Source organism: Bos grunniens, chromosome 21 (genome assembly GCF_055505025.1).
Source record: "Bos grunniens cultivar Pamir isolate PY7600 chromosome 21, Bosgru_T2T1.0, whole genome shotgun sequence".
Classification (NCBI taxonomy): domain Eukaryota; kingdom Metazoa; phylum Chordata; class Mammalia; order Artiodactyla; family Bovidae; genus Bos; species Bos grunniens.
In genome coordinates, this window is record NC_141185.1 from 51,520,642 (window position 1) to 51,535,437 (window position 14,796).

The following is a 14,796-nucleotide window of genomic DNA, read 5'->3' on the forward strand; positions in this document are numbered from 1 at the left end:
CTTCCTGATTTTATAACGTGGATTTCCTAAATCATTCTTCCTGAGTCATGACCTGGAGTAACTGGATATTCATGTGTGTTTGATCCAAAATCTCACAGATAAGGAAAAGTTATACAGGATGACATCCACGTGTAATTGACAAAAGACACATTTGCAAGAAAGGACCATAGCTGCCTGGCCTTTCAGCTTCTGTCCTTTGTTTACGCTGAAAATGAGGAAATGGGTAAGTTCTCAGAGCAGAGACATATGGGGAAAGGGTCAAAGAGCTAGTGTGGGAAACATCTGATCTCAAATAACTCCTCTGCCAGCAGTCAGTGGAGCCAGGAGGGGCTGTGCAAAGGGAGCCCTGCGCATAGTCTGGCCTCTCAGAGAGCTGGTGGGAGGGGACAGAAGCCCAGGTCTTTGGACCCTGCTTGAACCTTACAGCATGGAGGTTCAGGAGTCCTTCTCACTTGCCTGGGGAGCCTGAAGTGGAGATCTAGTTCAGAAAGAAAGCACATAAGTGCACACACACTCATACATGTGCACACACTGAAAAGGTCACACAGGAGCAGAGCAGCTGCACAAAGTGGTGAAGAGCAGGCCAAAAATGAAGACCAGTAACCCACAAGGGGAAGGAGCAGGAGGGCCGGGTTAGGAAGACCCTATTCTCAAAGAAACAGAAAGGAGTGGTGAGGATCAGGAGAGGGGGGTCGCAGCGCTCCCTGTGAAGGCACCCACAGCAGACAGAGGATGTGCAGATGTTGCCACATTGAGCAAAAATCTCCTATGGAAAATGAGAAGGAGACTGTCCCCCAGCCTGATGGGAAGGGGGAGTTGGGGTCCATTTATGGCATTTCACAGGGCTCCTGAGTGTATCTAATGTGGATTCTTGAGGCTGATGCTTTTGAGGGCCACCCAAGGGTGTCCAGGGGGCTTTCCAGGTGACGCTTGTGATAAAGAACCCGCTTGCCAATGCAGGAGAGGCCATTTTGATCCCTGGGTCCAGAAGATCCCCTGCAGCAGGAAATGGCAACCCACTCCAATATTCTTGCCCGGAAAATTCCATGGACAGGGGAGCCTGGCAGGGGTCGCAAAGAGTCAGACATAACTGAGCACACACAAGGCCATCCAGAGCTAACAAGGAGAGCTGCCCACTTGTCAGCGACATCGGTCTGCGGTCTGTGATATTCAGTGAGGTCTCTCCTCTCCTGATTTTCCACTGACATTAGTCCTGACAGTCCCTCACCTTCTGGAATCTTTCAAAGGATTGGTAAGGAAAAAATAATACCTACATTGTTCAAAGCCCACGCTTCTCTCCAGCTCCATTTCCTTGGGCACTAGGAGAACTAGAAAGAATGGGCTTCTGATCCAAGGTACCATCTGAGGGTTTGCTGATACCTTTAGGCAGCACACTCGGAACTCGGTGAACTTGACAGGATCTAGTCTGATTTGCCAAGTCCGGGGAGGGATTCCAGGGGTCAGGCGTGGCACTCAGATTTCCAGAGATAAAATTTAAACTTTCTCTCTCTTTTTTTCCCTTGCAAATGGTAGGGTAGGAGGAGGTTCAGGAGACAGGCCAGGAAACCCCCGGCCAGTGCGTTTAACATCTGGCGTGGGGGAGCTCTTGGAAGTCAGCTCAGAGGATGTGGTGGGAAAGCACCTGGCGTGGCGAGCCAGCTTCCACACGGGTGGCTGGGATCCGGGGTCTAGGAGGCCGAGCGGAACGAATCTGCTGGCTACACAGAACTCATGCTGCCCACACCTGGGGTTCTGACCTTGAACCCCATCAGACACAGGGCTGAAGAGAGTGAGGACCAGAACAGGAGTCTTAGAGAGGGAGGGGGCCCGTGGACTGGAGGACGCCTTAGCTGAGGGGGTGGGAGCTGGACGTAGGAGCATTCCCCTTGGAAGGGGCTCAATCGCGAACACTTTGGGCCTCCCAACGGCCTCTGAGGTCTATGGAGGTGGGCTTCATGGGCCTCCAACAGAGTCTGGAAGAGCTGGGTGCAAACCTTGAGGCCGGGAGAAGGTCGGCCTGATGGGATTTAATGGGCTGGGGAGTGGTGGTGGTGTTCTTTAGCCGCTTAGTCGTATCTGACTCTTTGTGACTGCGTGGACTGTAGCCCACCAGGCTCCTCTTGTCTGTGGAATTCTCCAGGCAAGAATACTAGAGTGCCTTGCCATTTCCTTCTCCAGGGGATCTTCCTGACCCAGGGATCGAACCCATATCTCCTGCATTAGCAGGTGGATTCTTTACCGCTGAGCCACCAGGGAAGCCTGGGTAGTGCTGAGCCTGCAGCAAAGAGCACTTTGTGCAGATGGGGCTGAAAAGAAAGTGTGCCTGAGCCCAGCTGAGTTGGAAGGAATGAGGGAGAGGATGTGGGGATTAGCAGGGGACATTTATCACCACAACCCCTCTACATGGCAGCAGCTAGCAGAAGACAAGAACTTACCCAGTGGATAAGGAGGACAGTCTGACATTGCACCCTCCACCTGGGTGCAAGCCCTTTCCAGGAGCAGGTGCATAGGTTTAGTAAGGTCCCAGTTAGGTCCCAGTTCAAGCCCTGCACAAAGAAGGGGAAAGATGAGTCCTTCTTGAAAGCAGATCCTCTGGGTTGCATGGGGATGTGGTTTCTAGATTCTCAGGGCTGTGAACTGGGTGTCCTGCCTTCTCTTGGGCAACTCACCTTCTCTCTGGTGCCTGAGCCCTGCCCCCTGCCTTGGGCAGGGTTGAACTTGACCCTTCCTAAAAATAGGGCCTCCCAGGGCTCTCAGAAGGGGTCCGTGGCCATCCTGGGTTACCTGTTCACTTCCCAGGGTGCTTTGTGTTAAAACTAAAGTTTTTTCATGAAGTGTACTGCTGGGGGGAAGGATGAGAGAGAAGCAGCATCTTTAGGCCACCAGACAGCAGCAGCTTTGGCAGTTGGTGAAGATAGGCAGTCTAAGGGCCCAGCCTGTGCCCATAAATCAGCTGGAATCCTGTGCCCCAGTGTGTCTTATGCATTTTACAAAATCTAATACTGGTGTTTACTAATGCTACTTGCTCTAGTGATGTAGCAAGTCTGTTTAGAGATGGTTTTCTCTGAGCTGTTCCAAGGTGAGTTTGGATTATGTAGCAAAGAAAGCAGAGGTGATTCCAGGGCACATGTTTTTGCAATAAGAATAGACATTTTAAAAGATTTTTTAAAAAAGACATTTGGGAGAAGATCTTATGGAGGAAATGGGATTAGAACTGATCTGGAGACATAGGTTGATCTCTCCTTGTGGGAGAAGGGTACCTTGGATGGTGTGGGCATAGGTACATGGGCATGAACTCATGAAGTGGGCACAGAGGACAGTGAACGGCCAGCCTGTCCATCTGTTGCACCTACTTTATGCATTTATGTTGAGAATTTATGAGGAAGAAGCCTGGGGATTTGGATCATGTTATCAGAGTTCTCAAATATCAGAACTAAGATCAAAGATTACCCTGAGGACACCAATACTATAGGCTGTTCTGAGCACCTACTTTGGTCTCCTGCACTGTTCTCAACATTTAACACCTCTCATCTCATTTAAAGCCTTCCCAGGTGACATTTATGGTGAATAGCCCACCTACCAATGCAGGAGACATAAGAGTTGTGGGTTCAATCCCTGGATTAGGAAGATCCCCTGGAGGAGGGCATGGCAACCCACTTCAGTATTCTTGCTGGAGAATCCCATGGACAGAGGAGCCTGGAAGTCTACAGTCCATGGGGTTGCAAAGAGTCGGACATGACTGAATTGACTTAGCATGCAGGCATGTGTCTCATTTAAGGATACCACAGCTCCATACAATAAGCACTTTCCCCCCCATCTCCATTTTACTGATGAGGAAATCAAGGCTCAGAGAGACTGCGTCATTGGGGAGAATCTTTGAAAGGTTGAGTAGGGGGGCAGGTGAAAGGAAAGAACAGATCCTTTCCTCTATGAACCTTTACATCCATGAGTTCATTCAATGCACTTCACTGTACATGCCTAATTTCACTGACTCCTCATGACAACTCAGTGCGATGGACACCTTCTTAATTTCACTTAGGAAAACATTGAGGCTTGAGATTGATTTAGTGAATCGTCAAATGCTGCCTGCTAAGATGTGTCATTGAATGTGACTCTGTACCCAGTCCTGCCTTGTTCTGGAGTTATGCTCTTCCTCATCCCCCTTGCTCTAACACTAATGTCCTTTCTTCCTTTGGTATTTGTTTTGTATATTTGGATATATTGTTGTTTCTGATGCCACAGATCTCCTGCCTGAAGGGTTCAGGTTTTTATTGGTACTGGTAATCGTCCATCCATGTTCCATGAATGGGTTATTGTGGTCCTGTGGTCCTCCTTCCTCTGTGGAGGAAGGTTTTCATAGGTATGTCTGCTTGCTGACCCCTAGACTTCCTGTGTGAAGATGCAAGGCTCCGTGGTGTCCTGCAGTCTAGGTCTTGGCCCAGAGCTCCAGGCCTGGAAGGTGCAACTTTGAGTTCTGTGTTTGCTGTGAGAAACCATGATGTCACCAGACGGACCTGGGAAGGCAGAATTAGATGCCAGGGATGGGAAGAGGAGGAGACAGCATCACTGGGCAACTATTGGAAGAGAAGGGCCTCTGTGGAGACTGAGATGCAGAAGTAACCCCTGGTATGAGCATTTTGAATGAGAGTTTGACACTATCACTTTGGAAAGGGAACATCTAGAAGGGGGGAGAGGAAGTGGGGAGCTGGGTAGGCTGTTGGAGGGACAGATTCCCAGTCGGAGCCTGAGCTCCATCTTTCAGCACCTAACTTCTCAATTCCAGATGCTCTCCTTGGGGAGTTCTCTTGCTTTTTACTCTTGGCTCGGGCAGTCCACGCTTAATGAGAGCCAGAGGGGTCTTCTCACCATGGGAAGAGCCAACGGGGCATGGAGGTGAAGGAAGTGGGTAGGAAAGGGTGGGCTTGATTAGGGAGCTGATGTCAGGGGCCCTGCGATGGTAGTAAGATGTCTGAGTTCCTGATGGTTGAACTCCGAGGGGTAGCACCTGGGGGCAGAAATACATCTGAACCTTAGCCTCATCTCTGAACTGCTTGTGTCAGGAAACGTGAGCTGGAAATCGCCCCAGAACAGACAGTTCTCTGCTGATCCTCTCTCTTCACTGCTTCCAGAAGCAGCAGGGTGTCTTGTTTATTTATTCGTCTTGGTGGGAACACCATGTCTTGGAGTCCTAGACCGCTACCTCTAGCCTAAGGGTGCACACGTGCCCTGGTTTTTGTTGAGCTTCAACGGATACAGACCTGCAGGGACGCTTTGTTTAGCGGTCCACCGTGCCTGTGACTGAGGGGTAGGACGTGGGTCTCAGGACGGTCCTGGTTCCGTGCGATCTTTGTTCCTGAGGCCAGTCTTAGAGCCAGGTCAGAAATAAGTTTGCTCTTTGGAACTTTCTGGATCCTTGCCGATTTTCACTCATCTTTCTCTTCTTTTTACTGCTCCCTCGGCTTCCCTTCTTCCTCCCTCTTGGTAGTGTTTTTCTTGCTAAAGTCTCTAGCAGTGGCTTGGAGGTGCTTTTTGGTTCATTCGTTTATTTATTCCATATTGAGTGAGTACCTACTGTGTATTGGGCCCCGTGCTAGACCCAATTTACAAAGACAATAGTTCGGGATGTTGCCCTTTTGCCTTGAACATCCATTAGCACCCTTCAAAGGCCCTTTGCAAAGCCATCAGACTCTGAAAATAGCATGGGGTGAGAAGAGCCTTGGGATATGATATGGGCTAGGCTGCAGAAACATCAGAGTCTTAGACAAACAATCCCGGGTCAGCCTCACCAAGGGGCAGTGACAGCAATAGACAGCGATGGTGTTCCTTCGACCTGGAATCCTTTTCCATGTCATTGTTTCCTGTTTGGTTGGTAACCTGGGACTAATTTAAACTTCCAGACCTCCAGGAGAAATTCTGCAGAGCTCTTCTGTTGGCTCTCTACCCTTGGAAATGTCTTCTCTTGGAAAATCCTTGACGTGGACCCAGGAGGTCCTCTTGTTTTCCGAGTCCGTAAATCATCCCAGCATTGCTTCGTAAGAGCAGTTGTTGGGACAGTGCGGCCATGCTCTGCTCTTCTGTGCAGGTGGAGAACTGGCTGGGTTGGCGGCAGACGACTGCAAAGGTCTGGCGCTGCCTGCGGACATGTTTACCTGTCATGCTCTCCTGCAGTGGGGATTTAGTTCCTCTTGCCCTGCCGTGCAGAGGCCTGCGGTGCGGGCAGGAGGAGGGGTGGGGCCAGGTCTGCGGTGGCAAAGGGACGTTCCCACTATTAGCAAAAGCAGGGGTCCTGCCCTCCTTCCCCTCTCAAAGAGGCAGAGCTGGCCTTCTATCTGCCTCCTGCTGCTTCAAAAACCCACAGTTGGAGATCCCGGAATATTATTCTTTTCCATTTAAAGACATTCCATTTCATGTGTAATTAAACGTGTGGTATCGCATTAATGTTTTCTTCTGAGTATTTTCTGGCAGCCTGAGACCCTGGGGTCTGGTGAGTGCAAAGAAAACACACACTTCTCAGAGAGCCGCCCTTCCTCTCCCCGTTCCCTCTTCCCTCCCTTTTCCTGCCAAGAATCTCCTTCCTCCTCTGCCTACAGTTGCTCTCAGGACTCACCTTGTAATTCGAGAGCCACCCAGGCTGTGGAGACCCTCTGTCCTTCTGTGGGGCGTCGGGGTCTTAGCTTTCCGACTTTTGGTGCATCCTCATCTCCAGAAAGCATCCTCACCGCCCACCTGGAGCTCAGGTGGTGACGACCAAGGGCAACAGGAGCGGGTGTTATTGGAAGAGCATCTCTGTCCTTATAGATGTGAAGTCAGTTAAAGAGGCAAGCTAGCAATGGTGGGAGGATGGCTCGGTGGCAAGGTCCACCTGCACCAGAGTTTAGAGTCCAGTGGGTCACTTCTAACAGCTGGGTGATCTTGGGCAACTGCTTCATCACCTTGAACTTCAGCTTCCTCATCTGTAGCACTTGGGGAGCAATGTACTATGTTGAAGAGAGTTGTGAAGAAGAGACAAGGCATCTCGAGTATTACTTAGCATGGTGCCCATCTTTGGAATAAGTACTCAGTCCATGGCATTTTCATTATTAATAAGGGCAAAGGGGATGACAGTGAGCTAAAAGGGACAAGGGCAGCGTGAGATGGAGTCGACAGAGAAAGATCCGAGAGGCTTCAGCACAGAGCCTAGGAACCAATTGTTGTTATTATTGTTATTTTAGTTGCTAAGCCATATCCAACTCCGCGACCCCATTGACTGCAGCCCACCAGACTCTTCTGTCCATGGGATTCCCCAGGCAAGAATACTGGAGTGGGTTGCCATTTCCTTCTTCAGAGGATCTTCCCAACCCAGGGATCAAATCCACATCTCCTGCATTGGCAGGCAGATTCTTTAGCACTGAGTCACCTAGGAAGCCCAGGAACCAATTAGGAACTTGGTATTACAATGGGCCAAGGAAGAAGGGAAGGCAGGGTGGTTAGAAAATCCATCAGGGCTCAGCTAAGGGAACTTATGGGCAGCCCTGAGGGGCGCTGCTTCTGTGTCCCCCAGGTGACAGCCTTCAGGGAAGGACAGTGTCTGCACAGCGTGCACACCTGGCTTCCTAGGACAGTAACTAACCAAAGCATCAAGTTGGCCAGTGAATTTCTCTTAAGACATTTTCAGTCTGACTGAGGGAGCATGTGGCTTTGGGGGACTGACTTTACTGTTGACATACAACAGAGTCAGGATCACCATTATTTATAGCTGCTGACCCTGGGAAATCTGGTTTTTCTCTATTGATCAATAGCAATCTTTAGTAGGTAGCTGTCACTGCCTTTGATGTCTTTATTCCATTGTTTGACAAACCTCTTTGAGCAAACTATTTTGGACTTGAAGAAAAAAAGGGTTGGCCATCATGGTGGCTTGTTCAGATAGGCTGCCAGTGACTCCCTGATCACTGTTGGCTCCTCCCCCCCACCCCCGTGCAAACTCATGCCATTTTATTTCAGAATATCACTGCACTTCTCCAAGTTTCTTCCCAAGCCACTATTTGTTCACAGGTAGATTGAGCTCTTTGATAAAAGCAAAATCTTGAAGAAAGGAAGGAAAAGTTCTCTTGTGAAATGTCCTATACGTTTCAGATATTTTCTATTATCTCTTTGACTTAAATTTTATTAAATTAGTTCCCTCAACAACTCTGCCAAGTAGATATTGAAGGTTCCCATTCTACATATGGGCTTTCCAGGTGGCACAGTGGTAAAGAACCTGCCTGCCAATCCAGGAGACGTAAGAGATGTGGGTTCAATCCCTGAGTCGGGAAGATGCCCTGGAGGAGGTCATGGCAACTCACTCCAGTTTCTTGCCTGGAGAATCCCATGGACAGAGGAGACTGGAAGGTTACAGCCCATAGGGTTGCGAAGAGTTGGACATAACTGAAGCGACTTAGGATGCATGCATATATCTACCATTATTTTTTAAAAATATTTATTTGGCTGAGCAAGGTCTCAGCTGCAGCATGTGGGATCCTTGTTGGGGCACACTGAATCTTTAGTTGTTGCAGCAAGTGGGATCTAGTTCCCTGACCGGGATCGAACCCCAGGCCCCCTGCATTGGGAGTGCAGAGTCTTAGCCACTGAACCACCAGGGAAGTCCCCACAGGATGAGGATTTCTGATGAACCAGCTGTCCTGTGGGAACAGGAGCCTGTCTAGGTGGCTTGCTGTATGGGAACCACTGGTGGTTTTCCCAGAAAAAGGATTTAGGGCAGAGCCAGCCCATTTCCATTTCCCCAAGACTGCTCCTCACTGTGTACCAGCCCTTGCTCTCTTGGGCAGCCCCCTCGGTGCTGGAGGCTGGGAGGTCTTCCCATGGTCTGGGATCTGCATCCTCTCTCCCCTCCTTCCCTGCCTGGGTCCCCTCTTCCCCTGCCTGGGTCCTGCCTCCTCCCCTGCCTGGGTTCCCTCTTCCCCTCCCTGGGTCCCCTCCTCCCCTCCCTGGGTCCTGCATCCTCCCCTCCCTGGATTCTGCATCCTCCCCTGCCTGGGTCCCCTCCTCCCCTCCCTGGGTCCTGCATCCTCCCCTCCCTGGGTCCTGCCTCCTCCCTTCCCTGGGTCCCCTCCTCCCCTGCTTGAGTGCCCTCCTCCCCTGCCTGAGTCCTGCATCCTTCCTTGCCTGGGTCCTCTCTTCCCCTGCCTGGATTCCCTCCTCCCCTCCCTGGGTCCTGTATCCTCCCCTCCCTGGGTTCTGCATTCTCCCCCGCCTGGGTCCCCTCCTCCCCTCCCTGGGTCCTGCATCCTCCCCTCCCTGGGTCCTGAATCCTCCCCTGCCTGGGTCCCCTCCTCCCCTGCCTGGGTCCTGCCTCCTCCCCTTGTGACCCAGACTCTGCTGGGCTGGCCAGCCAGGCAGTAAAAGGAGATTGATGCCCTCGCCTCCTAGGAAAATCCATCACTTTTTGGCGTGTGGGTCAGATGGCTTCACCAGAGGCAGCTCTGAGCTGCGCAGTGTGAGCTAAAAATAAACACACCAAAAAGGTCCAAATAGCCATGTGGGCGTCTGAGATGGAAATGGCCCACTCCCGCCACTCCCTGGGGGGCCGCACAGCGCCCTTTCCTCCCACACTCTTCCCCATCTACACCCTTCTCCTGGGGGCCTCCGGGGTGGGTGGGTGGAGGAGGGCTCCTACTCTTTCCCTTGGGAGATGCTGCCTTCCATCCAGGAATGGACAGGGAGAGAGAAGTCAGGCTGGAGTAGAGGAAGCAGGGAATCGGAGGACTGAGCTTCTGGGGACCGACTGTCTCCTCCACAAAGTGGAGAAAGACTCAGAAAGGCGGCTTCAGGTAACAGAAAGCACACAGACTCAGGAGCCAGAAAAAGAAGAGCGAGTCCTTTGGCCACGTCTTAGCTCCGCCAACTTGGGAAAGTTACCCGCCTGCCTCTGTGTTCTCATCTGTGAAAGGGGTGCAATCACACCTACCTCTCAGCGTTATCGTGAGAATGGCGTGTGGAGCAGATAACAGGACTGGGAACCCATGAATCCCTTTACCTACGTCTTCTTCCCCTTTGGTTCAGAGCAAGAAGCTGTGCGGACAGAGTTCTGGGATCTCGAGTCTTGTTGGTACACAGGGTTCTCCACATGGAAGTGATTAGTTTTATGCGTTTGGCCCCAGTCCAGCCTCTCCATCGCCGAGGATCCCACGTTACCTCGTGGAGTTCTTATCCCCACGGCTGGAGGGAGGTTCTCTCTTGGGGAAGGATTTACGGTGGGATGGAGTCTGTTTTGATTTTCTATTCCTTCTGCTCCCCCTCCTCAGGTCTCCTCACTCCATCTGTGGACTAAGCCTAAGTATTGGCCTCAAAATACTTGTCCCTGCAGATGACTAGAGTCCAGCAATGTTATCCTGAAGCACTGTGTGTTTCCATGTCTCTGAAAGAGATCCACTGGCAGACTGGGGGTGGACATGTTAGTCCATGGGTGGCTTCTGCTTCATGTTTGCAGAGGGCAGGTGAGCTCCCAGTGTCATGGCCACTTGCTCTCAACCACGTTCAAGGCCCGCAGCTGTCAAGTCTGTGACCTCCTGAGGCTGGGGGTTGGCAGCTGCCTTGGGGGTCCTGTGTGTGCTAAGTCGCTTCAGTCATATACAACTCTTTGTGACCTCATGAACTGTAGCCCACCAGGCTCCTCTGTCCATGAGATTTCCCAGGCAAGGATACTGGAGTAAGTAGCCATTCCCTCCTCCGGGGGATCTTCCCGACCCAGGGATCGAACTCAGTTCTCTTATGTCTCCTGCATTGACAGGTGGGTTCTTTACTATTAGCGCCACCTGGGAAGCCTGGGCACTTAAATCCTGAGATTTGGAGGGAGCATTGAAAAAAGGCCCCCCTCTATGCTGCCGCCACAAGACTTGTCTGAATCTTCCAAGGCTTGTGATTCTTCCTGCCAAGGGAGGGAGAGGAGATGGAGGGTTCTGAGCCGTGACTCAGGCTCAGCAGCTGGAAAACGGGGCCCTGCCCTCCATAGACATTCTCTCTTCTCATTCTGGATTCACTGTGGCAGAGAGTCAGAAGCTGGGGAGGAAGGTGGGGAGCTGGTGAGAGCACCCAGCTCAAAGTTGGACTTAAGGACCCAGGAATATATGGTTGTCCAAATGGTTCTTTTGAGTTTTCTGTAATATCTTATGGAAAAATGCAAATGAACTTTTTGGCTAGCCCAGTATATACCGTGGGCTTACCAGATGGTGCTAGTGGTCAAGAATCCACCTGAAATTCAAGAAACGAAAGAGATGCAAGTTGGATCCCTGGCTTGGGAGGATCCCCTGGAGAAGGAAATGGCAACCCACTCCAGTATTCTCACCTGGGAAATCCCACGGACAGAGGAGCTTGGCGGGCTGCAGTCCATGGGATCACAAAGAGTCAGACACAACTGAAGTGACTTAGCATGCACAAGAGCCCTGAGGCAGCTGCCAACCCCCAGCTTGGCACGACTGAGTAGCTAAGCACATAGCATATCCGGTAGCCCTGTCTTTGTAGAGGAGTGTCCCGAAAGTAAGGAATCTGGAGAGTCGTGGTCTCCGTTGTGAGGATGAGGGCTGGAAGCTCTGAAGAGGGGCTTGATGAGGCCATACAGGTAAGTCCAGGATTGCAGGCTTCCTCCTGGTCTTCGAGTGGTGATGCCTGACTCATATCTGCGGGTGTGGAACTTGTTGAGGCCAGTCTGCTAAGGTGAGCATCAGTCATCAGCTGGTGGAATCCTTGGCCCACCCATGTCAACCTATTCTGCTGGTTCTCAAAGAGGTGTCCTGGGCCAGCAGTACCAACATCACCTTGGGAATTTGTTAGAGGAGGCAAATTCTCAGGCCTCAGCCTGGACCTCCTGAATAGGAATCTCAGGAAGAAGGGCTGAGTGACCAGTTTTCATAAGGCTTCTAGGTGATTTTATTTTCATCCTGTTGCAATATTGTTGGAGGCTGGGGTTGGGGAGGGGTCTGAGGCCAAAGAGGGCTTTTTCATAAGAGGCCTTGCCACTCTGACCTGTCCTGGTGTTCTGGATTCACGCCCCATTTCAACGACCAGCTGGCAATTCCTGACTTGGCCCTCATTTTCCCTTCATCAGTAATGATGAAAACACCAAAACACACATGGTTTCAGAGGACTTGAAGGTTTACAAACCTTTACACATAATAGCTCCTGTAACAGGTAAGTGGAACTTGGGTTATATGATACTCCTGACCCATTTTACAGATGAGGAAACTGAGACTCAAGATGTTTTGTGAGGTGGGCAAGCCCATAGTGGGGGAGGAGCCAAGGCCTGATCCAGGCACCCTTGACTCCCTATTCCTGACTGACCCCTGTGGGCTCAGAGGGGCAGGCATGGCCTTAGGAAGCTACCACCCTGTTAGCACCCCCTCTCCACGCTTAGGCCCCACCCGGACGCTCACCTTTTGGTACCTGTGTGTCATCAATAGTCACCTGGGAATGATTGTACAGCGATGAGCAGATGGTCTCCCGGAGAGGTCCTGACTTCTCATTTTCTCTTGGTGGGACACCCTTAGCCTTCCCCTTCAAGGCCAAAATATCCCATTCCTCAGAGGCTGGGAAATAGCAGCAAAGGGTGTGAAAAGGGAACCGATTTTTTATTCCCTTTCTGTAAAGATGGGGGCAAAGCCCTGCCGCATGTGGTAGCTCCCCAGCCACCCCATGGCCCGGAAGCCTGCAGGTATGTCTTGCTGAGAGGAAAGAAAATGCTGTGTAAATGTTTCTGCCCACAGATCCCGGAGAGCAGGTCATCTGGGACACAGCGGGCTACCAAGAATTCTGATAGGAGAAAAAAAAAAATTGTGTAATCTGTTATAACAAGAATCGCCCCTCCAGCCCCCGCTAAGCAAAATGCTAACCAAGGCCCTGGGAGCCACATCCCTCTGTCCTGGTCCTGTGTCCCCTCGCCCTGGGGGACAGTCTGCCCTGGTCCTCTGTCTTCAGCGTTCATTTTTTTTGACGAGGTCATTTGAGACAACGCTCTTTCCTGGCTCTGTAATGTTCTTCATAAAGTGAATGCAGGTATTTAATGGGCTTCTGCCTGTTGAACGATGAATGGAAAGGTCGGTGAGTAATCTCCGGCTGGCTCCCCCCGTCGTCAGCCCACTTCTTGTACGATTCTTTCGAAGCATTCTTTCCAAATAGGTGGGAGGGCTGAGGTCACAGCTTTGCTTCCTCCTGGCTGACAGACTTTAATTAGGTTGCTAAATTAGCGGAGATGGTAGCAGTCCTTCTCTCTCTCTGCACAGATCCTGGTTCTGGGGAGGTCTCTGGACTTGATTTTCTTATTTCATTGGTTTCTTTTTTTTTTTTTTTGTCTCTCAGGGGAGAGGGATTCTCATGTAGAGGCTTCCCCCAGATCATTTTAACTTCCACTTTATGGATTCTGTCGTGAACCAGACACTTTGCTATAGGAGCATTATAGACATTATAACAAGAGCCAGTATGGTGTGTGTGTGTGTGTGTGTGTGTGTGTGTACCAAGACCCTGGGCTAAACTCTTCATATGAATTATCTCATATAATCTTCCCAAGAATTCAGAAAGGAAGGTATTGGTGTTCATTCCAGTTCACAGGTGAGGACATCGAGGCTCTGGACTGAAATAACTTTCCCAAGTTCCGAAACCCGCAAGGAGGAGGAAACAGGGTTCAAACCCGATTTTTGGTCACCCAGAGCAGCTCATGGACCCACAGCACGCAGACATCACCTGAGAATTTATTAGAGATACCTTCTCAGACCCAATTGAGTCAGGACCCGTGCGATGCCCAGAGGACTCCTGTGCTCAGTGCTTATAGCCGGTTATGCCTGAATCCTGGGTATTAAAGACTACTGGCTCTGGTTTCCCGGTTTCCAGCCAAGGCAGATATGATTTAGAGAGCTTCAGGGCTAATCAGTTAAAGCCGAGATTCGATTCTGGGTAAGACTCAAATCACTGCGTGTTGCCCATTTTTACAGCCAAGGTAAGATGCTGGAGCTCGTCTGGCCCCGCCGTGGCCTCCGAGGCGGAGCTCCCTGCACTGGACCCCTGTTTTCCCCAGACCCCTGAGCCTCCAAGGAGAGAACGAGCACCCGACACTGACCTGGCTGCTCTCCTCTGTCCCTTCCCGCAGACGTGCAGCACATTAAAAGGAGAGACATCGTGCTGAAGCGAGAGCTGGGCGAGGGAGCCTTTGGAAAGGTCTTCCTGGCCGAATGCTACAACCTCAGCCCCACCAAGGACAAGATGCTCGTGGCTGTGAAGGTAATGCTCAGAGGCATGTGGGCCCCAGGAAGGAAGAGGGGTGTGGCTGTCGGCCATGGGGGTGGGAAAGAGAGGCTCACTCCATCCTGGAAGATGGTATCAATGAACATTATCAGATGCAATCAAAATGGTATAAACTAATGTAATCAGATGCGCTTGCTCCAAGCTTCATGAAGTTTCCTCTGGACCCTTTGGCTTCAGAGGTCACGAACTGTGACACACAACGGAGGGCTGTGCCTGAGGTGCAGCTGGAGGGATAAGCGATGCCCATGATGGACCCTGGTTTTATTCTGGAGGCTCTGGGCTCACCCCTGTCCCCCGCTGACCCTCTTCCCTTCTCAGGGACTTTACAGGTTGTCCTGTCCCTGCCCAGAAAGTCATCTGATCATTTCTCCCTAGTACAGTTGCATGAGGGGTGGGTTGCTCATGGAGGTCCCGAGAGCCACTGCTCACAGCAGCAAACTTCACAGGGAATAGGAGGTGGGCTGGTGGAGGGGTCAGGTGCTGAGCCTAGGGAGGAGAGTGGGTGAGGTTGGAAGACATGCTCAGCTACCT

General features: G+C 51.2%; 1 protein-coding gene across 3 annotated transcripts in view; it reads left to right on the forward strand.

The window, feature by feature from the left end:
* The window catches only part of NTRK3 (neurotrophic receptor tyrosine kinase 3), a 422,363-nt gene that overhangs the window by 347,934 nt on the left and 59,633 nt on the right, over positions 1-14,796 (forward strand). For all 3 annotated transcript variants that reach the window (XM_086364673.1, XM_086364674.1, XM_086364675.1), the window contains exon 13: positions 14,111-14,241. In XM_086364673.1, the coding sequence (XP_086220799.1) occupies positions 14,111-14,241 (131 nt within the window). The remainder of the gene's footprint in view (positions 1-14,110; positions 14,242-14,796) is intronic.